This window comes from Amblyraja radiata, chromosome 17 (genome assembly GCF_010909765.2).
Source record: "Amblyraja radiata isolate CabotCenter1 chromosome 17, sAmbRad1.1.pri, whole genome shotgun sequence".
Taxonomy (NCBI): domain Eukaryota; kingdom Metazoa; phylum Chordata; class Chondrichthyes; order Rajiformes; family Rajidae; genus Amblyraja; species Amblyraja radiata.
Window position 1 is genome coordinate 34,241,874 of NC_045972.1, and position 26,302 is coordinate 34,268,175.

The window sequence follows — 26,302 nt, forward strand, 5'->3', positions numbered from 1 at the left end:
TTATTTCCCTGAATATATTGAATCCTGAACACCCTGTATTTGGTGGAGTTATAAATTGCATCGGTTCAACATTCCCAAATTACAATTACCCATGTTATAAATAGGCTTTTGGACTTTGTTCCAGCAACATCGCTAAAGTAAAACTCAACAGGGAACCCCATTCTACAGAGTGAAGTAACAAGGAACTGCAGATACTGGTTTACCAAATATAAACACAAAATGCTGGAGTAACTGAATAGGTCAGGCCCATTCTGGAGAACATGGATAGGTAAAGTTTTGGGTCGGGACCCAGAAGAACACATACCAACAGTACATTTGGCTTTGTTGGGTGTAATTGCCAGATTAATGCTGAATGGTGGGTATCTCACGTGTGGTGCAATATTGCAGCTGTGCAGAAAAAAAATATTGTTCTAACTTACTATAAACTGAAGAAAAGAAGAAAATATTGATGAGGGGCAGATTTAACACAATCAATCAATTAGTTGGGCAAATAATAAGATAGAAAGCACAAATCTTTATGTGTATGATCATACTAAAAGCAGTAGAAGATCTAAATTGACTGTGGTGGGAAATGTTGGGATGATTATGAGCAATTATTGCTTTCCCATTTTAAAACATAGAAAATAGGTGCCGGAGGAGGCCATTCGGCCCTTCAAGCCAGCACCGCCATTCATTGTGATCATGGCTGATCGTCCCCAATCAATAACCCGTGCCTGCCTTCTCCCCATATCCCTTATTTCCACTTGCCCCTAGAGCTCTATCTAACTCTCTCTTAAATCCATCCAGCGATTTGGCCTTCACTGCCCTCTGTGAAAGAGAATTGCATAAATTCACAACTCTCGGGGTGAAAAGGTTTTTTCTCAACTCAGTCTTAAATGGCCTCCCCTTTATTCTAAGACTGTGACCCCTGGTTCTGGACTCGCCCAACATTGGGAACATTTTTCCTGCATCTAGCTTGTCCAGTCCTTTTATAATTTTATATATTTCTATAAGATCCCCCTCATCCTTCTAAACTCCAGTGAATACAAGCCTAGTCTTTTCAATCTTTCCTCATATGACAGTCCCGCCATCCCAGGGATCAATCTCGTGAACCTACACTGCACTGCCTCCATCACAAGGATGTCCTTCATCAAATTAGGAGACCAAAACTGTACACAATACTCCAGATGTGGTCTTACCAGAGCCCTATACAACTGCCGAAGAACCTCTTTACTCCTATACTGAAATCCTCTTGTTATGAAGGCCAACATTCCATTAGCTTTCTTCACTGCCTGCTGTACCTGCACGCCAACTTTCAGTGACTGGTGTACAAGGACACCCAGGTCTCGCTGCACCTTCCCCTTACCTAACCTAACCCCATTGAGATAATAACCTGCCCCCTTATTTTTGCCGCCAAAGTGGATAACCTCACATTTATCTCTATTATACTGCATCTGCCATGCATTTGCCCACTCACCCAACCTGTCCAGGTCACCCTGCAACCTCCTTACATCCTCTTCACAGTTCACACTGCCACCCAGCTTTGTGTCATCCGCAAACTTGCTAGTGTTGCTCCTAATTCCCTCTTCCAAATCATTAATATATATGCGTCCACTATTTCTAGAGCCACCTCCCTGAGGACCCTGGGGTGCAGACCATCAGGTCCAGGGGATTTATCATCCTTCAGTCCCATTATCCGACCCAATACTATTTCTCGCCTAATGAAAATTTCTTTCAGTTCCTCTACCCCCTTAGATCCTCTGTCCTCCAGTGCTTCTGGGAGATTGTTTGTGTCTTCCTTAGTGAAGACAGATCCGAAGTACCTGTTCAACTCTTCAGCCATTTCCTTGTTCCCCATAATAATTTCACCCGTGTCTGCCTTCAAGGGACCCACATTTGACTTAGAAACATAGAAAATAGGTGCAGGAGGAGGCCATTCGGACCTTCGAGCCAGCACCGCCATTCATGCCATCCAGTCATGCCATCCACCGCCATCCAGGACTTTGCTATTCTTTTCCCCTTAACATATCTAAATAAGCTTTTACTGTCCTTCTTTATATTCCTGGCCAGCTTCCCCTCGTACTTCATCTTTTTAGCCCGTATTGCCCGTTTTGTTTCCTTCTGTTGTCCTATGAAAGTTTCCCAATCCTCTGGCTTCCGGCTACTCTTTGCTGTGTTATACATATTTTCTTTTAGTTTTATTCTATCCCTAACTTCTCTTGTCAGCCACAGTTGCCTCCCACTCCCCTTAGAATCTTTCTTCCTTTTTGGAATGAAATGATCCTGCGTCTTCCTGATTATGCCCAGAAATTCCTGCCATTGCTGTTCTACCGTCATTCCTGCTAGGATCTCTTTCCAGCCTCCCTCATGCCTTCATAGTCCCCTTTGTTCAACTGCATCACTGACACTTCCGAATTAATCTTCTCCTTCACAAATTGCAGAATAAAACTAATCATATTATGATCACTACCTCCAAGCAGTTCCTTTACCTCTAGTTCTCTTATCAAATCTGGTTCATTGGACAACACTAAATCCAGAATTGCCTTTTCTCTGGTCGGCTCCATTACAAGCTGCTCTAAGAATCCATCTCAGAGGCACTCTACAAACTCTCTTTCTTGGGGTCCTGAACCAACCTGATTTTCCCAGTCTACCCGCATATTGAAATCCCCCATCACCAGAGTGGCATTACCTTTGTTACATGCCAGTTTTAACATTTGATATGGTTAGGAGTTCAAAATTCATGCTCCTGCCACAATATCACAAATATCTACCTAGGCCTTGGAACTAAAGGGGTTCTAACATGAGGGATGTTAGCAGTAAACAGAACATGATAATCTTGGTTTCTTGGTCCTCCAAAATATTCCAAGTGGAATTTAAACTGGAGATGGTGAAGGGAGGGATTAAGCCAGAAAGGGTTAATGCCAGGTTATTCTTCAGACTGGAGGGATGTGCAAATTGGAGTCATATTTTGGAGAAAGAAATTTGAAGACTTTGGGGAGGTACAAACAACAATTACCAAGCCTGAGTTTGTTTTGGAAAAGATAAGATCTTCCAGAGATATTTACAATCGTGAAAGATACCCAGAGCGTAGAAGGAGAGCAAGGTTTCTCATTGGAGACATAGAATGAAAATATGGCAAAAGGACCATAAAGAATACGTGGGTAATTTTCCACACCGAGAGTGGTTAGAGTCTGGAATATTTTGCCAGAGGTACAGGCATGAGCATCATAGAATCATACAGCACTGAAACTTGCCCTTCACCCCACTGGGTCCATGCCAACTACCAAGCACCCATTACATAGTAGCAGAAGTAAATTCAAATGTAGCATTCAAAGGTGAACTGGAGAAGTATGTGAAAGGAAAGCATTTGCAGTGTTATGGGTAGGGTTGTAGGACAAGCTGGATTGAACTTTCTAGTATAGACAACAGGCCAGATGGCCCCATTCTGTGGTGCATCCATTCTGTGATTCCACATTGTCTATTGCAAGGTAGCTGATTACACCATATCTCTTCAATCTGAATTCCTCCAACCTCTTCGACTTCTACAATAATGACCTCATGTGCATGGTCAAAGTCATTACATACGTCCTTGGTACCCACCTTTTAAAATGGTGTTCTAAAAGCATCATGAAATATTTCAAATATCATAAATACATTTTGTCATCATGCAACAAGCATTATCAATCACAGTACTGCATCATATTACCCTCCAGGGGATAACCAGGGTTGCTGAGGTGTTCCCATGGCATGCCAATGGTTTTATGGAACATAGTCAATCTGTCAACACTCAGATTTCAGCAAGATACTACTGTCACCTGCTGAAGCTTTTATTATTGCCACTTGGCCAATTAACTCATTTTGCTGCTACTATCAAGATGGTGTGGTGTGAAGCCAAAACCAGAGGTCTTCAGTTATCCTCCAGAACATAATAGAAGCAGTGTAAGCCATTTCACTCCCTCACCCCCATCTCCCCTCCCGCATCTAGACCACCACATGGTTTATCTTTAGTTTCAGTGCCACTTTTGCAATTTTCTGGGTGACGAAATATCTTTCCAGAATGACCAATCCTTTATTCTAAGACTGATCCTTGGTTTTAGATCATCCCTTATTCCGCCTTATTCTTATCCCTTATTCTATCCTGTCAAACTCCACTAAAATTAACGTGGAATCATAGGGCACCTCCCGTTCTTCTAAAATCCAGAGGGTAGAAGGCCAGTTTGATTAATTTCTCCTCACAAGTCAAGACCACATCCCCGGTATAAATCTCGACCCAGCATTATACTCCCTCCTTGTCAAGTGTATTCTTCCTTATGTAAGGAGACTAGACCTGTATATAATATTCCAGGTGAGTCTCACCAAAGGCCCTTAAATATTACAGTGATATGTCTTTATTTCTGTACTCATACCCTCTTGTTATTAAGGGGCAGAGGATAGTTTTCAACCAGCTGGTCAGCAGCCACTGAAGGAATAGTGCATGGATGGGCAAAAGGCAACAACTGTGGATTAGCATACGGTGATTAATTCAGAGTTTTATGCCTTTGGTCTTGGTTGAATGTTTAAATATTATATGAAATAATGATTTGTTAATCCACTGTGGTCAAGTGCTTGATGAGGGGATCAGATAAAAGGAGTGTCAGGAAAAAGGCAAAGGAGGAAGTGCGGTCGAAAAATGATTTTTAAATGATCAATAGACTTTGGGTGTGGCTGGATGGTCAACATTTGGTTATCATCCATACTTATTTTACTTAGTTCCTCCCACACTGTTGAGTGCATTGGGCAGCAAGCTTTCACCATTCGACATCTTCCACCCTCGATAGGTTAGCGTCCCGTGCTTCCAAATCCTTCTGGAATGTTTGCCTCCATGTGAGTTTTGGTCGGCCTCTTTTCCTTCTTCCGTTGCCATGTCATTGCTATCTGAGGTGCACGTTCTGGTGACATTATGAGTTTATGTCCTGCAAATTTGATCCTGCGTACCTCTATGTCCTGGCTGAGAGGCTTTGTTGCAGTTTCCCGGTGGATCATCTCGTTTGTGATGTGGTTTCTGTAGCTAGTCTTCAGGATCTTCCTCAAGCAGCGTTGTTAGAATGCATCCAATTTATTTTTCATCTTCACATTGATTTTCCATGTCTCACTGGCATAGAGCGCTGTAGGGAGGACTACGGACCGGAAGAGCTTGACTTTTAGCATCTTGGATATTTCGCCACTAGACCATATTGGCTGCATTCTTCTGAAGACTGATGCAGCTTGACCAATTCGGGAGTTGATGTCGACCTCTACATCTACATCTGCTGTGAACATGCTGCCAAGATAGGTAAATCTTATGACGTTTTCCACAGGTTCCCCATTGTTATCAGCTGGTCTATTGGCTGCTGGTCTCTAGTCTACATGGTCTTAATCTTCTGGCAGCTGATCTTTAATCCAATCTCCAGAGCGGTTGTCATCTCTTGAAGGGTGTGTCTCAACTCTGCAAGTAGTGCAATGTCATTGGCAAAATCTAGGTCTGTGAGGCGTCTTCCTGTTTTCCACGGTATTCAGAAGTCATGTTTGTTCATTGTCTTCCGCATGATATAGTCGATCATGACAATAAACAATAAGGGGGCTAGAAGGCAACCTTGTCTTACCCCTGTGACAATGTCAAAGTATTCTGTGTTTCCTGAATCAACCTTGACCCAACAACTGGATCCGTCGTAAAGGTTCTTGAAGATGTTGACGAAATCCTCTGGGATGCCATATACTATCATCCATCAGCACCCTGGAAAAGCCGGAGGAAATTTTCTTGAAACATTCCTCTGCCGGGTAAAGCTATTGCCACAAACATATTACTTCCATAATTTTGAGTGTCAGAGAAAGAATATTGTAGATTTATTTGCAGGTCAGAATAGAGTGTGATTTGGAACCAAATGTTAGTTTCTGGGGGTTCCCATGCAAATTTTCCCTCTGTTCTTCCAAGTTTGAAAATTAATGATTTTGCCAGCAACATTTTGAAGAAACGGTAGCACCTTGTAGCAGTGCAATGTGTGGGTGGCCCTCAGTACAGTTTTTGTGTGTCAATAATAGGAGAAAAAGTCCAGGAAGTTAATAACAGCCATAATTGTGGTTGACCACAGCAGTTTTGTATTTCCCTGGATAATGTAAAACAGCTTTCAGGCTGTTTCCAGGTAGGTGAAGAATATTTCACCACACACTTGAAATGTCTTGCAGGTGATGGAAGGCTATGGGAAGGCAAAAGACAACGCCACTCACAAACTGGAGGAATAACACCTTATATTTTGCTTGCATAGCTCACAACAGTATGAAGATTGTATTGTTCAATATTCAGGTTTATCTGTTTTTATTTCCACAGATGATCCTTGCACTCTTAATATATCCTGATTCTATTTGCTTGAGCACATTATAATATAGGTTGCTAAATCACTATTGTCTGCTTTAATGCTATTGCTTAATACTAATTTTGTCATGTGTGTCTGATTTATTTAACTATACCTCTAAATTCAAAATGTTCTAAAGTTCTAAAACCATTGAGACTGCATTCATTGAATATTTAAGCACATTGCACATGCAATATGCAAACATGCACTTAAAATATAAGACAAACAATGCGTTTTCATGGAATTTATGTCATTTGTTTTTTCAAATTACATTTATTGACACATGCCCAGATGATGTAGCTTTGTGTTATGGAAAATCATGATACAAACTTTGTCTAGGAACGCAACCCCCCTTTCCTCCCCGTAACACGAGTGTTGCCTGTACAGATCTGCTGTCTATGTGATTCCAGACTCAGTACAATGTGGAAAAATCTTAACTGCACACTGAAAAGGATGAGTAAGTCACTCAGTTGTATCAAACTGCTAACAGCTTTATGTATGAATAAAACAATAAGGACCAGGAGACATTCCATTTTGACTCCAGTTGTATTCCACTCGATCATCTAAAGTGCCAATGTGGTGAAGTTGTAATATGTGTGTGCTAAACCGAGGGAACATCATTCTGCAGTTGGAATCAAGAAATGCGGTCTCGACATATCCTGCTATGATCAGTTGTACAATTAAGCTACCAAAGTGAGTAGAATCACATTTTATTCTTCAATGAATGCAAAATGCAATATGTGAGTACACAATAGAAAGCCTTCAGAGTTAGCTGCAGCCAAAATGATCCAATCTAGGTCTCCACCATCACTGATGCCAGTACAAATCTGATGTGACTCATCTGACATAATGTTCCTAAATGCTTGAGCAGAACATTCGAGCTAAGACTGGGAGGTTTGGGAACATAATGCAGAAGGTTAGTGTTCCAATGCGGGCTGTTCCTTTAGCCAAGCTGCTCTAGTACAGCCTCACAAAGTAGAATATTTCTTAGGTACATATTGACCACAAAGAGCAACCAAGTCAACCCAGCCAAACACTGCTCTGTCAACCTATTGTCAATGATCAGCAAAGAGGTGCAATTCTTGTTGCTGGTACTTTGAAATTGCATGTACTTGCTAATTTATGCCCTGTCTCTTTTCTAGCAAGGTCATTTACTTTTGAAGCATATCAACTGGGACAAAAGAGTGAAATTCCACCAGTGAAGTGTTAGTGGCTACAGCTGGTCTGCAAATGGCTTCTCAGTAAATGGGTCGAGGGGAAGGAGAAGCCAACACATTCCCAGTCTTCCCAGTTAAGTGAACTCACATCTGCAAAATCAATGTATAGACCAGCAGAACCAGACGACCGCTGAATGACATAGCTGGCAAGTTGGGCGAGATGCCGCATGGGAACAAATCTTGCTTTCACCTTTAGGTAGACAGCCAAACCTTTCAACCCCAACCTAATTAAGGCTTTGATTTTTCATCATGTATAGCATTTAGGCCTAGTAAATTTATTGTAAATTCTGAATAAATGGAAAATTCTCACAGGCTGGAGTTATACCTAAAGCAAGTATAGATAGAAGCCTGCATTTCAACCCAAGCAGGTGTTCCATAGTGCAATGACCTTCGCATAGAATCGGTCACTAAATCTTGAAATGAGGATGTTTGCTGATAACAGCACAACGCTCAGTTCCGTTTTCAATTCCTCACAAAATTTTGCAATCTGAGTCGGTAAACAGCAGTTCAGTTTTTGAATGATAAGTGACAAGGAACAGTTGCACAACATGTGCCAGACAAATGGCTACATCTTACAAGAGAATGTCTTACCATTACCTATTGCAACAGTGCTATGTTTCTCAACATCATGGCTCCAGTATATTCCTCCCTATGGTTGTATACCTGCAGTTCATTTGCTTTGTCATTTATAAACCTTAGCCTTTACTGTAGAAGATTAAGGCAATAAGTGCATCACAAAACCATACTATCCATGAAGATGTTTGCTGATAACAGCACAATGCTCAGTTCCGTTTTCAATTCCTCACAAAATCCTGCATCCTGATTTAAAAATGTATGACCAGTTCTTTGTCAGCAATGATTCTAAATGTTGTATCCACTGCTTAATATAAGGACTAGAGCTGTTCAAGGGGACAGTTCAATATTATTTCCTCAAAGCAGAAATGGACAGAAACGGTGTGGTATGTCCTTTAGGACTTGGCAGGACCAGACTTTAGACAATGATTGAAGTGGCATGACATGACATGTTTCAACAACTTGATTTTACAAAGCAGTTTTAGTTAAAAATGTCCAAAGCCATTTCAGGAGAGTATTTATGAACAAACATCGACACAAGTTCAGGTAAGAAGATGCAAAGGCAAATGAACAAAATGGTGGGAATTAAGGTGCACTTACAGTGAGGAAAGCAGCATTAAGTGAGAAATTTGGGGAGGAAATTCCAGAGTTTATGGTCCTGCTGAAAATATATATATTGTTACTCTTTTTGCATATCTTTCATACATTTGTTCTATATCTCTCTACATCAGTCTATATCTCTCACTTTCCTTTTCCCCTGACTCTGTCTCCACCCAGAAACATCAACTATTATTTTTCTCCAAAGATGCTGTCTGACCTGCTGAATTACTCCAGCTTTTTGTGCCTATCTATGGTTTAAACCCGCATCTGCAGTTCCTTCCTACACATTGGCATCAATCATATGTGATTAAAAATCAGTGATGCTCAATGAACTTTATTACGAGATGTGTGAATACAGGGAAGGTCATAGAGTTGAAGCAGATTACAATGATAGAAGGGAGCAAAAGTCATGGATTAAAAAATAAAAATTCAAGCCATTGCTTAACTAGGAGTAAACATAAGTCAAAGAGCACAGGAGTAATGGGTGAACAATAGCAGAATGTGGCTTGACATTAAGACTTCTACTTTCTTACTTAACAAACAAGGACAAAATGCTTACAATATAGACAAAATTAAATTGCACTCCTTGAGTCAGTCTGATAAATCTCATCTGAAGGAATACAAACCTTTGTATACGGCAAATCCATAGGTATCTGCGCTTCTCATCTATTTGATGGTCCAAATAAAGAGAAAAATCCAATTAGCATTCACCAGTACATAGCAGTAGAAATAACTTTATAAACTAAATGTTATAAGCTAAGGCATATCCATGATGGCTTTATTAAACTCCAATCCAGAGAAAACCATGTTCTTTGAAAACTCACATGGAATAAATGAACTCCTGTTGAGATTGCAGAATTATCCTTTGCAGACGTGACATCTGACCACATGACCACATTAAGACACAACAGAGGAACATTTCAGCATTAAAAAGACTTGGAATTTAGAAATCAGGAGCCGCCCAAGAGTTTTACAGCTGATAAAAGTACATTTGAGATTTACTCACTCATATCTCACCCAGTGAGATAATGTTAGTGATATATTAAAGGCAACGCCTGTGCAAATAGTTGTGATTGTGATTACCCGCATTTTCTGAAATTTGATTTCTTCTCCATCAACTCCCTTCTATACCTCTTCATCTATTGTAAAATTTTCATCTTTTGATGTTACATACCACTCCTTGTCTTGAACAATTCTTCCCATGGAGCTTCTACTGATTCTGCTTCCTCTCCCACTTCTTCCCTCTTTTAACCTGCATTCCTTATATTAATTTATCTATGACATTTCTCACCATCTTAATCTTTCTTCTGTATCTTTTGTATGCCTTTGCCAAAAAATCTTCGTTAATTTCTCATCAATATATTGGTCTCGTACATTTTCTCACCATTAACAGTGTTTTTGTTTTTTTTTGCCTTAATCTTAATAAACCTAAACTTTTCAGCTTATCTTATGCTTATATTGACATGGAGGAAGCTATTTGGACCATTGGATCCACACCAGGTCCTGGGAACAGTCCCATTTTGCCCCTCTTTTCCCTCCCCTCTTGCAAATAATTCTCTCTCATGTCCAGCAATTCCTCTTTTATCATTTTGCCATTTATCTGCACAATATGGCCAATTAACCCACCAGCAAAGCTGGAGAAAACTCAATGATCACGCGAATGTGCAAACTCTGCACTGGTAGTACTCAAGGTGAGGAACAAATCCAGGTTCTTGGTCCTCCATTTGAAACAGTAATACTGACTGCTGGGCCAGTGTCACTGGCCACTCATTTTCAGTAAGTGATGAAGATAAGTAGATTTGAAAAAGCTCATGAAGACATGAGGCATATAAAGATTTGCAAAAAGACAATGGGCAATAGGTGTAGGAGTAGGTCATTTGGCCCTTCGAGCCAGCACCGCCATTCAATGCGATCATGGCTGATCATCCACAATCAGCACCCGGTTCCTGCCTTCTCCCCATATCCCTTGACTCCGCTACCTTTAAGAGCTCTATCTAACTCTCTCTTGAAAGCATCCAGGGAACCGGTCTCCACCGCCCTCTGAGGCAAAGAATTCCGTAGACTCACAACTTTCTGTGTGAAAATATTTTCTCATCTCCGTTCTAAATGGCTTGCCCCTTATTCTTAAACTGTGGCCCCTGGTTGTCGACTCCCCCAACATCGGGAACATGTTTCCTGCCTTTAGCATGTCCAAATCCTTAATAATCTTATATGTTTCAATAAGATACCCGCTCATCCTTCTAAACTCCAGAGTATTTGTCCAACCGCTCCATTCTCTCAGCATATGGCAGTCCCGCTTTCTTCACTGCCTGCTGTACCTGCATGCTTACTTTCAGTGACTGATGAACAAGGACCCACAGATCCTTTTGTACTTCCCCTTTTCCCAACTTGACACCATTTAGATAATAATCTGCCTTCCTGTTTTTGCCACCAAAGTGGATAACCTCTCATTTATCCACATTAAACTGCATCTGCCATGCATCTGCCCACTCACTCAATCTGTCCAAGTCACCCTGCATCCTCAAAGCATCCTCCTCACAGTTCACACTGCTGCCCAGCTTTGTGTCATCTGCAAATGTGCTAATGTTACTTTTAATCCCTTCATCTAAATCATTAATATATATTGTAAATAGCTGCGGTCCCAGCACTGAGCTTTGCGGTATCCCACTAGTCACTGCCTGCCATTCTGAAAGGGACCCATTAATCCCTACTCTTTGTAAGAGTAATCTATGCATTACTCTTTGTAAGATTGAAATGCAAAGGCAATATGACTGCTATTCCTGGTGGAAATGAATGAATGAATGAAGCAAGGAATGAATGGGACTGAGCATGCAATAAATCAGAATTAGAAGAGAATGTGAGATGGTAAACATGGCAGAAAGATTATTGTAGGGGTGTGTGAAATCAGAATGCATCTTTAATTGAAGGTGACATGTTACATTAGGAAATTAGAGTGAATTGCACTGCAGGAAATGAATGGAAAATATGAATGAATACCCATTCAAAATGGATTAGAGGCTATAGAAGCATTGGAATTGTCAAGCATGGGTCTGAAGGAGATGCAAATGCCATTTGATGTTTCCAGCAACAGTGTGGGTGCTCATTAGGTTGGTGGTAAATGGGCTTGTGAATGTGTCATGTGCAAGTTTAAAGCTGACCTCAAGATCAAATGGAATAATAATGCTGGATATTGTCAGCGTTACACTGAGATGTTGGGAAAACTCTATTGCTCGTCATCTCATCTATTTCCTGCAATTTTCTTCACACATCCTTACTCCCCAACATTGTTTTAGATCTTCCTGTATCCTCACTGAATGTTTCGTCGTCCTCTTCCCTTCCAACTCCACCACACTTCCCTGTCCCTTTTACGATTATCCTCATCGCCCCTCCGGATTTCTTCATGCTACAGCTTCTATACTTATTTTCCACTCTGCCATCCTATGGTTTAGTCGCCTCCTCTGGTGCCCCTCCCCTATCTCTGCCACCTTACACCTCCCTTTATTCCACATGCACGTTGTAACCATGTCTCCTCCGAAATACCATATCTCTAAAGTTACCCAAGTATTTTCGGTTCGAATGCTCCTGTTTATATGGAATTGCTTATCTCTTCCTCGTCACAATTTCCTTTCTATCTCTCCGCGCTATAGTTCCTCCCTTATTCATCTCCCCTCCCCTTTGTCCACACCCCTTTGACACTTTGTATAAAGGAATATTTCCCGTGCAGGCTGCGTAAAGTTTCAGAATGACTGTCATTTATCTGGTGATTGCGGCGCTCCTTGTGCCTATCATGGCCTCGTCTTCTGCTGTGAGTATCAGTCCGTAAGTACATACCCTGATGTACTCTTCTTAAAACCGCAATAACAAACGATGATAGACACCAAAAGCTGGAGTAACTCAGCGGGACAGGCAGCATCTCTGGAGAGAAGGAATGGGTGATGTTTCGGGGCACCCATTCCTTCTCTCCAGAGATGCTGCCTGTCCTACTGAGTTATTCCAGCTTTTTGGGTCTATCTTCGGTTTAAACCAGCATCTGCTGTTCCTTCTAACACATAACAAACCATGATAGACACAAAAAGCTGGAGTAACTCAGCGGGAAGGGCAGCATCTCTGGAGAGAAGGAATGGGTGACGTTTCGGGTCGAGACCCTTCTTCGAACTGGTTTTACCTTTTCGACCCATTTTCAGTCTGCTTTTCACATCCATTCTTCATTCTCATCTCCTCCACCCTCACCTCCTCAGGCATCCTTCTGTTGTCTTCTCGCAATTCCACTCCTTCCCTCCCCTCGCATCATCCCCTCTCCCATTTACCAACTGTTGCGCCGTTTGCTTTGGTTCGCGTCCCCTGCCTTGAGCGGGGGAAACCCACATCAAATATGTTATGTGGAATGTAAAGATCCCGTTCCAGAGCCACCAAGACTTCACGGATGGGGCTTGGGAAGAGGCGATGGATGTCCTACCACTGGAGACATGATAAACAGTGCGATCCGGACAGCGTGTCTGACCCAGGGTCGGCCCCACACATGTAACATGTTGAGGGGTGGGTTCCACATTTTAAAAAAATGCACTTCGACAGCAGAATTTGTAAAGAACTTTTGTCAAAACGGAAAGATATTTTACCTCGTTATGAGTGTCATTTGGTGAATATGGGGATTTCCTCTCATGGTTGCACCAACCGAATATTTGGCGGGGTCATTTATGAAAGTTCAGTTTCCCATTTTCTAAATGTTCAGAGGGAGACTCCTTCCTTCTGCTTGTTAAGACGCGAGGCGAGAGAATGGCCGCCAGGAAATTGCACACAAGAGTGGATTCCCGCGGGCTTGGTCACACCGGCGACCATTTCCAATGTATCGAGGAATGGGGTCTAGTCGAGCGCCATTGCGGGGGGTGTTCCCTCAGCACCGTGAACCCCAGCCCGGCGCCAGCGGCTTCATCACCCGCACGGCTGTCGTTTCCCACCAGCAACCTGAGCGGGAGAATGAAGGTGCGTCCGTGACCTTCCTTTATTCGGCACACAAAGAAACAAGATCGACCGTGCAGCAGATTGGCAGAATAATGGATTCATCGATATAAAATAAGTAGAAGCAGGAATAGGGAGGTTTCACGGCAGTCGGGTCACGACCCATGACCCGTACGCTACTCCAAATGGATTACACGCGATGAACTGCAGGTAGGCACTTACCATTGTTTCCAGCGTAGCGGGCCCGTTAAACCCCGCTGAAATTGTCAATTTTTGCGCTGTAAATAATTATGGAAATCGGGATAAGCGTGTGAGACATTTAGCTTACTTCACAATTCCAAAAGTGAGGAGAAATGACGGTAGAAAAAAACGAGAGCTGAAGGGACAACAACAGCCAGAGTGCTTGGCGAACATTGACCGTTTTCTCACTGCATTTCATCAACAGTAAGGCATTATTTGTGTTTTTTCTTGATTCCTTTGGCATCTAAAAAGTTTCAGAAGTGATAAATCTGGTTGTAATTTTTTTAAATCGCCCATGGTTCTCGTGGGTTTTTACATACAAAATGAAAACGCATCTGAAGAAAAATTTACAGCCAGATTTATCACTTCTGAGAATTTTTAGATACCAAAGGAATCAAGAAAAAACACAAATAATGCCTTACTGTTGATGAAATGCAGTGAGCAAACGCGATAATTCTCAATATTTTCAATGTTTACCAAGCACTTTAGCGGCTGTAGTCCCTTCAGTTCTCGCTTCTCTATACCTTCATTTCGCTTCACGTTTGGAATTCTAAAGTTGGGTACATGTCTCTCACACTTACCCCGACTCCCACAATTTTTTTCAGCGCAAAAATTCAACATTTTGGCGGTTTTTAACAGGTAGGAAAGTACGTGTTTCTAGCATTAATAACATATACCGGAAGTGACGGATGTCTTCCAGTTGGATTTTGCGGCTCCGTGCGTCGAGCTCTATGACCCAGTGACCTTTCGTGCAACCTCCCTATAGGCCATTTAACCCCTGGAACCGCATTGATAGTTTACGATTATTTAAATGGTAAATGGAGCTTCAGAAGCGTTTTCATTTTGCATGTTAAAACCCACCTGAGAACCATGAGCGATTTTGCAATTTTACTGACGGATTTTTCACTTTTAATACTTTTCATATAACAAATTAATAAAGATAAAAAGTCAATATTGCCTTATTGATGAAATGCAGCGAGCAAACGCGATAATTCCCGATATTTTCGATCTTTAAATCTCCGCGGCAAATGTCCGCTAAGCAATTCCGCTGTTTTTGCACCTTCAGCTCCCTCTTGAATTTACCGTAGTTTCTATCTTTTTTTTGGACTGTAAATTTAGGTAGCTGTGCCTCACGGTCACCCCGACTGGCACAGTTAATTGCAGCTCAAAAACGGGCCGTTTTTGATGTTTTTAACGGGTGTGAAAGTGCGTGTTTTCCCATTCACTAACATGTACTCCATGACGCATGTACTCCAGTTAAATTTTGCGGTCACGTGGGTGCGGATCTACGCTCCAGTGACCTTTAGTGAAATCACCCTATTCCCTTAATGTCCAAAAATTCACGAGTCTCTTTTTTAACTTGTTGACTGGACATTCACAGTTCTCTGGGGTGGAGAATTCTAAAGATTTGACATCCTCTAAAGGTGGTGAGATGAAGGTTTACCTCGCAACCTGACCCAAGCTCATTTTCAATGGTTCTTTCAATGATTAGGCAACGTTTGTGCCTAATCATTGAGTATCATGCCCATTTCCTCCAAAGTCCGGCTAATTCCCAAGGATATCCAGGGAGAATTTAGTTTACAAATATTTTAAATGTTCCATTTGTTAGCAATACAATTATATTATTTCATTAAATTGTTACCTAAAGAATGGGTGGTTAGTCCAAGGGAATTGATAATGATCTTTAATCTTTAGTTTATGAATTTGCCCCTTTGGTTTTCATGAGTGTTGGGACGAAATTAGTTTCTGGGTGATAATATCACTTTAGGGGTGTACTGCCATACAGTGGGAGGCAATATTAAGAGACTAGATATATTGTTTTACAGGAGACAGAACACCAAAAGCGGCGCTTTCATGGAGTGCAGAAGAATGGGAATCAATGTGCCTGCACAGTGCGTTTTGCTGAATGGGAGTTTCCAGTTGAAAGATTTAAAGAGGTGCAAGATCTGTCACAGAACTGTTCGAGTTCACTGAATGAAAGATTATCAGAGGTGAGCAAGTAACATGTACATTTTTGCATACTCCAACAGGACCTTTATTTTGGGAGTGGTTACCATTCGTTGAATCTATCACCTACTATACTGCTTAAAACCAGACATCACTTCTCAAAGGAAGTGGGGTTTATGAATTGGGGACATAAGAGACCGTAGATGCTAAAATCTTGAACAAAATAATTTGCTGGAGGAACTCAGTGGGTCATATAACCATATAACAATTACAGCACGGAAACAGGCCATCTCGACCCTTCTAGTCCGTGCCGATCACATATTCTCCCCTAGTCCCATATACCTGCGCTCAGACCATAACCCTCCATTCCTTTCCCGTCCATATAACTATCCAATTTATTTTTAAATGATAAAAACGAACCTGCCTCCACCACCTTCACTGGAAGCTCATTCCACACAGCCACCACTCTCTGAGTAAAGAAGTTCCCCCTCATGTTACCCCTAAACTTCTGTCCCTTAATTCTCAAGTCATGTCCCTTTGTTTGAATCTTCCCTACTCTCAGTGGGAAAAGCTTATCCACGTCAACCCTGTCTATCCCTCTCATCATTTTAAAGACCTCTATCAAGTCCCCCCTTAACCTTCTGCGCTCCAAAGAATAAAGCCGTAACTTGTTCAACCTTTCTCTGTAACTTAGTTGCTGAAACCCAGGCAACATTCTAGTAAATCTCCTCTGTACTCTCTCTATTTTGTTGACATCCTTCCTATAATTAGGCGACCAAAATTGTACCCCATACTCCAGAATTGTCCTCACCAATGCCTTGTACAATTTTAACATTACATCCCAACTTCTATACTCAATGCTCTGATTTATAAAGGCCAGCACACCAAAAGCTTTCTTTACCACCCTATCTACATGAGATTCCACTTTCAGGGAACTGTGCACAGTTATTCCCAGATCCCTCTGTTCACCTGCATTCTTCAATTCCCTACCATTTACCATGTACGTCCTATTTTGATTTGTCCTGCCAAGATGTAGCACCTCACACTTATCAGCATTAAACTCCATCTGCCATCTTTCAGTCCACTCTTCCAACTGGCATAAATCTCTCTGTAGACTTTGAAAATCTACTTCATTATCCACAACCCCACCTATCTTAGTATCATCTGCATACTTACTAATCCAATTTACCACACCATCATCCAGATCATTGATGTACATGACAAACAACAGTGGACCCAACACAGATCCCTGTGGCACCCCACTAGCCACTGGCCTCCAACCTGACAAACAACCATCCACCATTACTCTCTGGCATCTCCCATTCAGCCACTGTTGAATCCATCTTGCTACTCCACCATTAATACCCAACCATTGAACCTCCTTAACCAACCTTCCATGAGGAACCTTGTCAAAGGCCTTACTGAAGTCCATATATACAACATCCACTGCTTTGCCCTCATCAATTTCCCGAGTAACCTCTTCAAAAAATTCAAGAAGATTAGTCAAACATGACCTTCCAGGCACAAATCCATGTTGACTGTTCCTAATCAGACCCTGTTTATCCAGATGCTTATATATATTATCTCTAAGTATCCTTTCCATTAATTTGCCCACCACTGACGTCAAACTAACAGGTCTATAATTGCTAGGTTTACTCTTAGACCCCTTTTTAAACAATGGAACAACATGCGCAGTACGCCAATCCTCCGGCACTATTCCCGTTTCTAATGACATTTGAAATATTTCTGTCATAGCCCCTGCTATTTCTACACTAACTTCCCTCAATGTCCTAGGGAATATCCTGTCCAGACCTGGAGACTTATCCACTTTTATATTTCTCAAAAGTGTCAGTACTTCCTCTTCTTTGAATCTCATAGTTTCCATACCTACTCTACTTGTTTCCCTTACCTCATATAATTCAATATCCTTCTCCTTGGTGAATACCGAAGAAAAGAAATTGTTCAATATCTCCCCCATCTCTTTTGGCTCTGCATATAGCTGTCCACTCTGACTCTCTAATGGACCAATTTTATCCCTCGTTATCCTTTTGCTATTAATATAGCTGTAGAAACCCTTTGGGTTTACTTTCACCTTACTTGCCAAAGCAACCTCATATCTTCTTTTAGCTTTTCTAATTTATTTCTTAAGATTCTTTTTACATTCTTTATACTCCTCAAGCACCTCATTTACTCCATGCTGCCTATAATTATTGTAGATCTCCCTCTTTTTCCAAACCAAGTGTCCAATTTCCCTTGAAAACCATCGCTCTTTCCGATTTTTACTTTCCTTTCAACCGAACAGGGACATAAAGATTCTGTATTCTTAAAATTTCACCTTTAAATGTACTCCATTTCTCTTCCACATCTTTCCCATAAAACAAAATGTCCCAATTTACTCCTTTTAAATCCTTTCGCATCTCCTCAAAGTTAGCCTTTCTCCAATCAAAAATCTCAACCCTAGGTCCAGTTCTGACCCTCTCCATAATTATATTGAAACTAATGGTATTGTGATCACTGGTCCCGAACTGTTCCCCAACGCATACCTCTGCCACCTGACCCGTCTCATTTCCTAACAGGAGGTCCAGCACCGCCCCTTCTCTAGTAGGTACTTCTATGTATTGCTGCAAAAAACTATCCTGCACACATTTTACAAACTCCAACCCATCCAGCCCATTTACAGAATGTGTTTCCCAGTCTATGTGTGGAAAATTGAAATCTCCCACAATCACTACCTTGTGCTTACTACTAATATCTGCAGATGACTGTCCATTTTATCCCACAGATGCTGCCTGACCCGCTGACTTCCTCCAGCAGGTTGATGATTGTGGTTTATGAATTTTTGAGTCAGTACAGTGGTGCATGTAACTTATTCAAGCATGTATGGCTCAACATGGGCAACTCTACGCTCTTCCTATTTTCCATTGTTGCCATTAATTGAGGCGCTGGTAAAGAGTTGTCCATGACTGAGAGACTGCCGTCTGTTAGCAGCCTTCCACCCGTCAGGGAGAGGGAAGGAATGGAAGAGCAGGGGCAGGCAAAGGAAGACAGGCATTCAAGAAATACACCAGGATAGTTGGGTGAAAATTGTATGATTCGCTTTGATATGTCAAATAGTCATGGTTTGTAATGTTTATTATGTGGTGGCTTTAACTCTTGCACTGGTGTCAAAAGGTATTGTGATAGCTAGTAACAGAATGAAGGGAACAGAAAGCAGGAACATGGGAATGTTGCCAATGAAGATTTATCGATTATGCTCATTGTAAGCACAATTGGATATTAGGTCACACAGCCCATACGGTGAGCATCTGTCACAACTCTTCCTCTTCTGCATCTGCTCACTGATTAGTTGGTATCAGTTGTGATCTCATTAACGTAAGAGGCACACCATAGAATTTTTCTCAATCCCCTGAGCTTACGACTGCAGAGTTCCTCCACAGAGGTCCAGGCAGCAGAAGCTCTGAGCAGAGCCATTGTCTATATGTTGACATTTCTGTACGCAGTGTCATTTTGTGGCCACGTATGCATTGGTTGTACACAGGAAGCAGATCAAGATAATGGCCCAGGTATGAAGTGGTCTCTCCAGTTTCACATTGGAAATCAGGTGTCACTGTCATGGTGGATTCCACAGGAACGGTGCATGGACATTCAGAGACAGGAAACCCTTTCAACTATTTCTTTGAGGTGATGTGCAGCATTTTCAAACTACCTGTGGAGCAACACTGGCATCGTTCGTCACCCTGGTGAAGCCATGTTCAGTCATAAGGTTGTCCAGCACAGAAAAGGGCCTTTTAGCCCATTGAGAGAATGCTGACCACGAAGCATCCTTTTACACTAATCCCATATTCTCACCAAGTTCTCATCAACTCCTCCCAGATTCTACTATTCACCTACATACCAGGGGAAATTCACTATGGCCAGTATCAATGTACTAACCTGCATGGCTTTGTGATGCTGGAGGAAACCAGGGCACCTGGGGGAAATCCATGCAGTGACAGGAAGAATGGGCAAAGTTCACAATAGCACCAGAGGTCAGGGTCGCACCCTGGTCACCATAGTTGTGAGGCAGCTGCACTGCTAGCTGTGCTGTTGTGCTCATTCTATCTGCTCACACATCCTGACACTGAGATATTAAGACCTATCGCTCATTTACCAGGAAAACAAGAATCAGGAATGAAGATCCCCTCATCCAGTCAGAAAGACACCAAATCTAGTTGTCTGGAATGTGCTATTCAAACTGCAAAGTTCATTTGTCCATTTACCAGGAAAATCAATAAAACTGCAGAAGATGGAAATCTGAAATAAAAATGGGAAATGTAGGAAACACTCAGCAGGTCAAGCAACATCATGGGAATAGAGATACAGTTCACATTTCAACTAAAAGGTAGTTCATTAGAATAGAACAAAACATAAGCACCGTTACTCAATCATCCAATATGCAAGATGCAAACACAAACAACTGAAAATTTGAGTCAGGCCTATGGCTTAAAATACAGAAAGAACTTGCTAGGCAGGGATGAGGTAAAATAGCTGGTTTTGTGTTCTCCCTTGATTCCATGTAGGAAATGAGTGAGAATAAGAGTACAAGTAGTTGGTTTAGATGAAAAAGTAAACCAGGGTGTTGGAAAGGGATTTGATGTCACTAGCTTTTTTGAAAAGTGGGACAGAGCTCACTCACAATGAAATTCCTGGAGCAAAGAGCTCTATGAGGCACTGGGAAGAAGGCAACGGGGCACCAACTTAAAGTAACCCTAGGACAGGGCAACGAGGTTCCATATCAGTGAGACCCCAGAAAGAGGTTCAGGAGGCTCTGTAAGCAAGAGGAATAAAGTCCCCCTTGCAATGATGTCTGACTGGCTTTTTGGATGGCTTATCAGTCATTACATAGATATACTAAATATATCTGATGTAACACTATTTATTATTCAATTGGTGTTTTTTATCAACTTACTTAACCTCTTCAGCTACGTCTAAACTAAACGGTTGAACCCTGGCATATTATCTAAATGAACTCTGTGTCAGAACATTTTTCTCTTGACAAGACAATGACAAGAGACATTGTATTTTCAATCCATCTCTCTTCACATGCGTTCCCTATAACCTGGCGACTGGGGTCTTCCTTGTGCCTTCTGCTACTTTCTTTAAACTGTGTTGTCAATTTCAAGATAACAGCGATTAACTTCAAGATCCAAGTGTTCCTTGAAGAAATGCAGAATGAGACTGCTCGACTTAAACAGTTTGAGGCAATGCAGAAACAGAAGCTGTACCATCCACTTAACTTCTGGCCGCTTCGTTGGGACCTGAAACGACTACAGTCAGAGATTGCAAAGGTGCAGAATGTTTCCTTGCCAAATACTAAGGCACTTCAAACGATCTCCTCTGAGGTGAGATTAATTAGATTTATTTATATACTTAAAATTGCCACATTTTCTGCCTGTGATCAAGCCGCGTAGATGCAAGAAGTAAGGCGAAACAAGAGACTGCAGATTTAGTTTTTAATTTTAGAGATACAGCACAGAAACAGGCCCTTCGGCCCACTGAGTCGGTGCCGATCCCCGTACACTAACACTATCTTACACCCACTAGCAACAATTTACAATTTTATCAAGCCAATTAGCCTACAAACCTGTATGTCTTAGGAGTGTGGGAGGAAACCAGTGTTCCTGGACATAACCCACGTAGGTTATGGGGAGAATGTACAAACGCCATACAGAACCTCTGGTCAGGATCAAATCAGTATTTAAGTATCAGAGTGGGTTCCAGACCACACCTTGTTCGTTCAACTATTCGCACTTTGAACACGTCACATTTCATTGGTAAGCCTGGGAAATCAGATGAACCGTTACCTCTAATTTAAAAAAACAGGCTATTCTTTAATCCATGAAACAAAAAGGTGAACTATCAGCTTTCCTAATAAACAGAACAGTTAATATCCTTAATAATGGAACATGCTTATTGTCATAAATAATACAGCAGCTTAAAATAATAATTCCAATAGCCAAATAATAAACAAGCTGCTTATTATCCCAAATACCTTACACATCATCTCTAATCACAAATAAACTGTCCATTAACCCCAAGAAAATATGAACAATTTATCTATCTATATGCTTATAAAACTCTGATCTTGGATATGTATGTGTGTGTATAATCATATTGCTCGAAAACACGACGCACTAACGGTGACATTTTTACATATTCCAACAGAGATTTACACTGTGAAGTCAAAAATCGCCTTATCTGAACATTTCATGCATTATTTATCAAGTTATTTATGAAAATTTTCACAAATTTCAAATAACTTAGAAATTGAAAACTGCTGATGACGTGATGATGTCACAATGGCTGCATGTTGTGTTTATGCGCTGCGAGTGGCGTCACTGGACTGTGCAAGACCTTTGATAAAACACCCGCTGTATTCTTACTCGCGCTGCGAGTCATTTGGTCACCGTCCGCCCCGCTCGCCGAGTTCAAGTCTGCCCTCTCCCTCTTTCTCCCGCCCTCTCCTCTCTCTCCCCCTCTCTCTCTCTCTCTCCTGCCTGCCGCTCGCAAGCCCGGTTGCTGCCGACCACTCCCCCGTATTCAGGTCCCGGAGCTTGAAGCCACCAGCGGAAGCGTTCGGGAACCAGCCCTCTTCTGTGACGATCCCCCCCCCCTCCCGCTTTGGATTGAAGGCGCTGAACACGCAGTCCAATGGTTGACACGTGCCCGCTGCCCCCCTTCCCCCCTCCCTGTCACTGCCCTCTCTCTCTTTCTGCCTCTGCCCTCTCTCTCTCTCACCCTCCCTCTGCCCCCTCTCTCCGTCCCTGCCCCCCCTCTCTCTCCGTCTCTGCCACCTCTCTGTCTCTGCCCTCTCTCACCCTGCCTCTGCCCCCTCTCTCTCTCCCCCTGCCTCTGCCTCCCCTCTCTCTCACCCTGCCTCTGCCCCCTCTCTCTCTCCCCCCTCTCTCTCCCTGTCTCTGCCCTCTCTCCCTGTCTCTGCCCCCTCTCTTTCCTTGTCTCTGCCCCCTCTCTTTCCCTGTCTCTGCCCGCTCTCTTTCCCTGTCTCTGCCCTCTCTCTCTCCCTCTCTGACCTCTCTCTCCCTGTGTCTGCCCTCCCTCTCTACCTCCACCCCCCCTCTCTAGCCATGCCTGCGCAGTTGGGATTATGCGTGAGTGAATAGGGAGGGTGATGGGGTAAAAGGAGCGAGTGAATAATATTAATATAATATCAAGAGAGGAGGGGGGTAGCGTGTGTGTGTGTGTGTGTGTGTGTGTGTGGGTTTAGTGTGTGTGACACCGCAGGCAACAGCGCGTTGATGGGACGGGACCCAACGGGTCCCACCTGGTCTAGTTATTGCTAATAATAAACAGGCAGACAACATCCAGTACATCACACATAATTGGACATGCACTTCATTAATAATAAATCTGTTTATTGCACATTAATAAAACAGACAATTCGCTATCCAAAAAATTAACAGCCCACCCATCATCACTAATAATGAATTACCTGCATTAAGGAATAAGGAGACTGTTTACTACTTCTAATAATGGTGTTAATAATAACTACATTCACCATCCCTCAAGTAATCATACAATTCATTAACCCTAATAATACTTTGTTCATCACACTAAAATCGGCGTGGGCAAGTTGGGCCGAAGGGTCTGTTTCCACACTGTATGACTATCACATATAAATAGTTAATTCATTAATACTAATAATAAATGGACAGGTTAATAACTCTGATAATAAGCAGTTTATCACACTAAATAGAACTACTCATAATCCCTAATAATAAATTAACAATACATTATGAACAGTGAATGCATCAACAGTAAGTCCATTACTGGTATTACTAATGCAAACTACTTTTACCCTTTATAATGAATTCACAGTCTAATTAATATAATTTTTCATCTAGCTGGACAATTCCTATGTCAGTGTGCTAAACTTGCAGCTGTATGATAAACATAACTTACTGAACATGAAAAACCGCTTGAAGAAAATAAAGAACCGACTGGAAAGCTTTTCTGTCTATGGCAATGTGAAGATTGGTGAGATTTCATTTATCAAATTCACTTACTACCACACCTTTTTGTTACTCAAGGTGTTTTATTTCTGAACCTGGTAATCTGAAATGCATAGAGCTGCTAGCACATGGTTAATTCAGCTGCTCTGTGCTGTGTGCATGTATGCACACATTACATATGTGTCTACGTTCCATTTAAACCAGCATCTGCAGTTCTTTCCTGCACTCTTAAATATATGTCATACGTTTACATATACGGCAACAGAAATAGATGGTACTGAATCTAATAAAAATGAAACGGACCACGAGTTGCTTCTGATAGGAAGGGGAAGGAATCACTTGTGAGTGATAAGGGAGATGAAGTGGGTTTGAATCTGGAGAAATACTATGATTGCAAGGTAAGTCTAATGACTGCAAGTAAGTGTAATTAAAAGTTCATGGGCAGTGATTAATAAGAATAATGTAAGGTATATTTAGGTTAAGGACATCAATTGGTTTAATTGTATTGATAGGGTGAGATCAGTAGGTCAAGAAGACGAGCTTATTTTCTTTGTTGACCGATTAAAGAAAACATTTTCAAAATAATTTTGAGAAAATGAAGTATGAATAATTATCTTTCTTACAGGAAATTGTTCTGGAGGAATGCTACGTAACGTCACTAGGCCTTTAATAGCACAACTCAACCCCTATGGTTCATCATACGCTTACGGAGCCTGGGGCATGGATTCAATGCCCGGAAGCCCGGAATTGTACTGGGTTATGGCACTAATGTCTTCTAACATCTATGGAAATTCAATACGAACTTACTCCTCTTACAAAACCTTTCTCATGTCAAACACTCACGTAGATTTTATAGTGAGATCATCGTACACCACGCCCAATGCGATCCAGGGTCCTGGTGTTGTGCTTTATAATGGTTCTTTGTATTATAACTGTTATAAGTCTGGAGAAATGTGCAAATTTAATTTAAACACAAAGAATATTATTCATGTGAACCTACCCAATGCTGGCCATTCAAACAAATTCCCTTACTGTTACTATGATTGTTATGGTTACACAGATATAGATTTCTCAGTGGACGAAAATGGAATCTGGGTTATTTATGCCACTGAAGAGAATTACGGTAATATTGTACTGAGTAAAATAAACAGCAATAATTTGGCTGTATTACAGACCTGGAAAACAAAGCTCTTTAAGAAAGCAACATCCAATGCTTTTATGGTTTGTGGGGTGCTTTATGCCACTCGATTTGTTAGCAAAAATGAGGAGGAGATATTTTATATGTTTGACACCGTCACTAATCAAGAGGCTAAAAATCTTAATATCCGCCTCATCAAATTCTCTCCAAATGTGGCAAGCCTTCATTACAACCCAGTCGATAGGAAGCTCTATCTTTTTAATGGTGGCTACATGTTATCCTATGGTGTCTTGTTTTCCTAAGAAATGCAGGCTAATAATTTTTTACAGCATATTTACTAAAACAATGATTTTATGCAATTAAAATATATTTAGTTGAAATTCACCTAACAATCTAAGAATGCCCAAGGTCAAATGAAAATTCAAATAATGGTTTGTTACGGTCCAAGAGATGATAGACAATAGATGGAGGAGTAGGCCATTCGGTCCTTCGAGCCAGCACCGCCATTCAATGTGATCATGTCTGATCATCCCCAAATCAGTACCCCATTCCTGCCTTCTCCCCATATCACAGTTCACACTGCCACCCAGCTTTGTGTCATCTGCAAATTTGCTAATTTTGCAGATAGCCAGAACCTTGTGGAAAAAAGCATTTAAAACATAAATTGTTGTCAGTAATCAGCATGTCAAGCAGCAACTCTAGAGAGAAAATTTGAACTGGCTTTTCAGGTCAATCATCTTTCATCAATCAGTTAACTCTGCTTCTGTCTGCTTTGATGCTGCCTGACCTCCTGAGTATTCATCGCATTTTCTGATTTGGTTTAGAGTTATCACATCTACTGCTTTATTTGTTTTTCATTACTGTAATGACCATTTTCTCTGTATAAGGTACACAACTGTTGTAAAAGGGAGAGAAGAAAATAAATCAGGGCTTTTAAATTGAAGTCTGAAGAAGGGTCTCGACCTAAATCACATTAATTCCTTCTCTCCAGAGATGTTGCCTGTCCTGCTGAATTACTCCAGCTTTTTGTGTCTATCTTCGGTTTAAACCAGCATCTGCAGTTCCTTCCTACACTGTTAAATTGATTACCTCACATTTGGATCTAACATATTTTACAGTTAATGAATTCTGAAATTCTTTGCACCTAAACCAATCAGTGCCTCAAGACAAAAAGAGCATTTTATAGCTAACTAGACCAAGTGGGACCCGTCCCTTCAATGCACAGCTGTGGGGGGAGGGGGCGGCTTGCGGCGTCACACACACACTAACCAACCC

General features: G+C 41.5%; 1 protein-coding gene across 2 annotated transcripts; it reads left to right on the forward strand.

Moving 5' to 3' along the window:
- The first annotated feature begins 12,428 nt into the window (after positions 1 to 12,428).
- LOC116982713 (olfactomedin-4-like) lies at positions 12,429 to 25,964 on the forward strand. Of its 2 annotated transcripts, XM_033036092.1 has the most exons (5): positions 12,429 to 12,542; positions 15,760 to 15,924; positions 21,043 to 21,261; positions 23,782 to 23,914; positions 24,515 to 25,964. In XM_033036092.1, exons 1-5 carry the CDS (start codon positions 12,480 to 12,482, stop codon positions 25,327 to 25,329), a joined length of 1,395 nt encoding a protein of 464 aa, XP_032891983.1. In that variant the 5' UTR covers positions 12,429 to 12,479; the 3' UTR covers positions 25,330 to 25,964. The 2 variants fall into 2 exon arrangements, with proteins under 2 accessions (XP_032891983.1, XP_032891984.1); XM_033036093.1 differs by lacking the exon at positions 21,043 to 21,261 and having other exon boundaries at positions 24,515 to 25,471.
- The last annotated feature ends 338 nt before the right edge of the window (positions 25,965 to 26,302 follow it).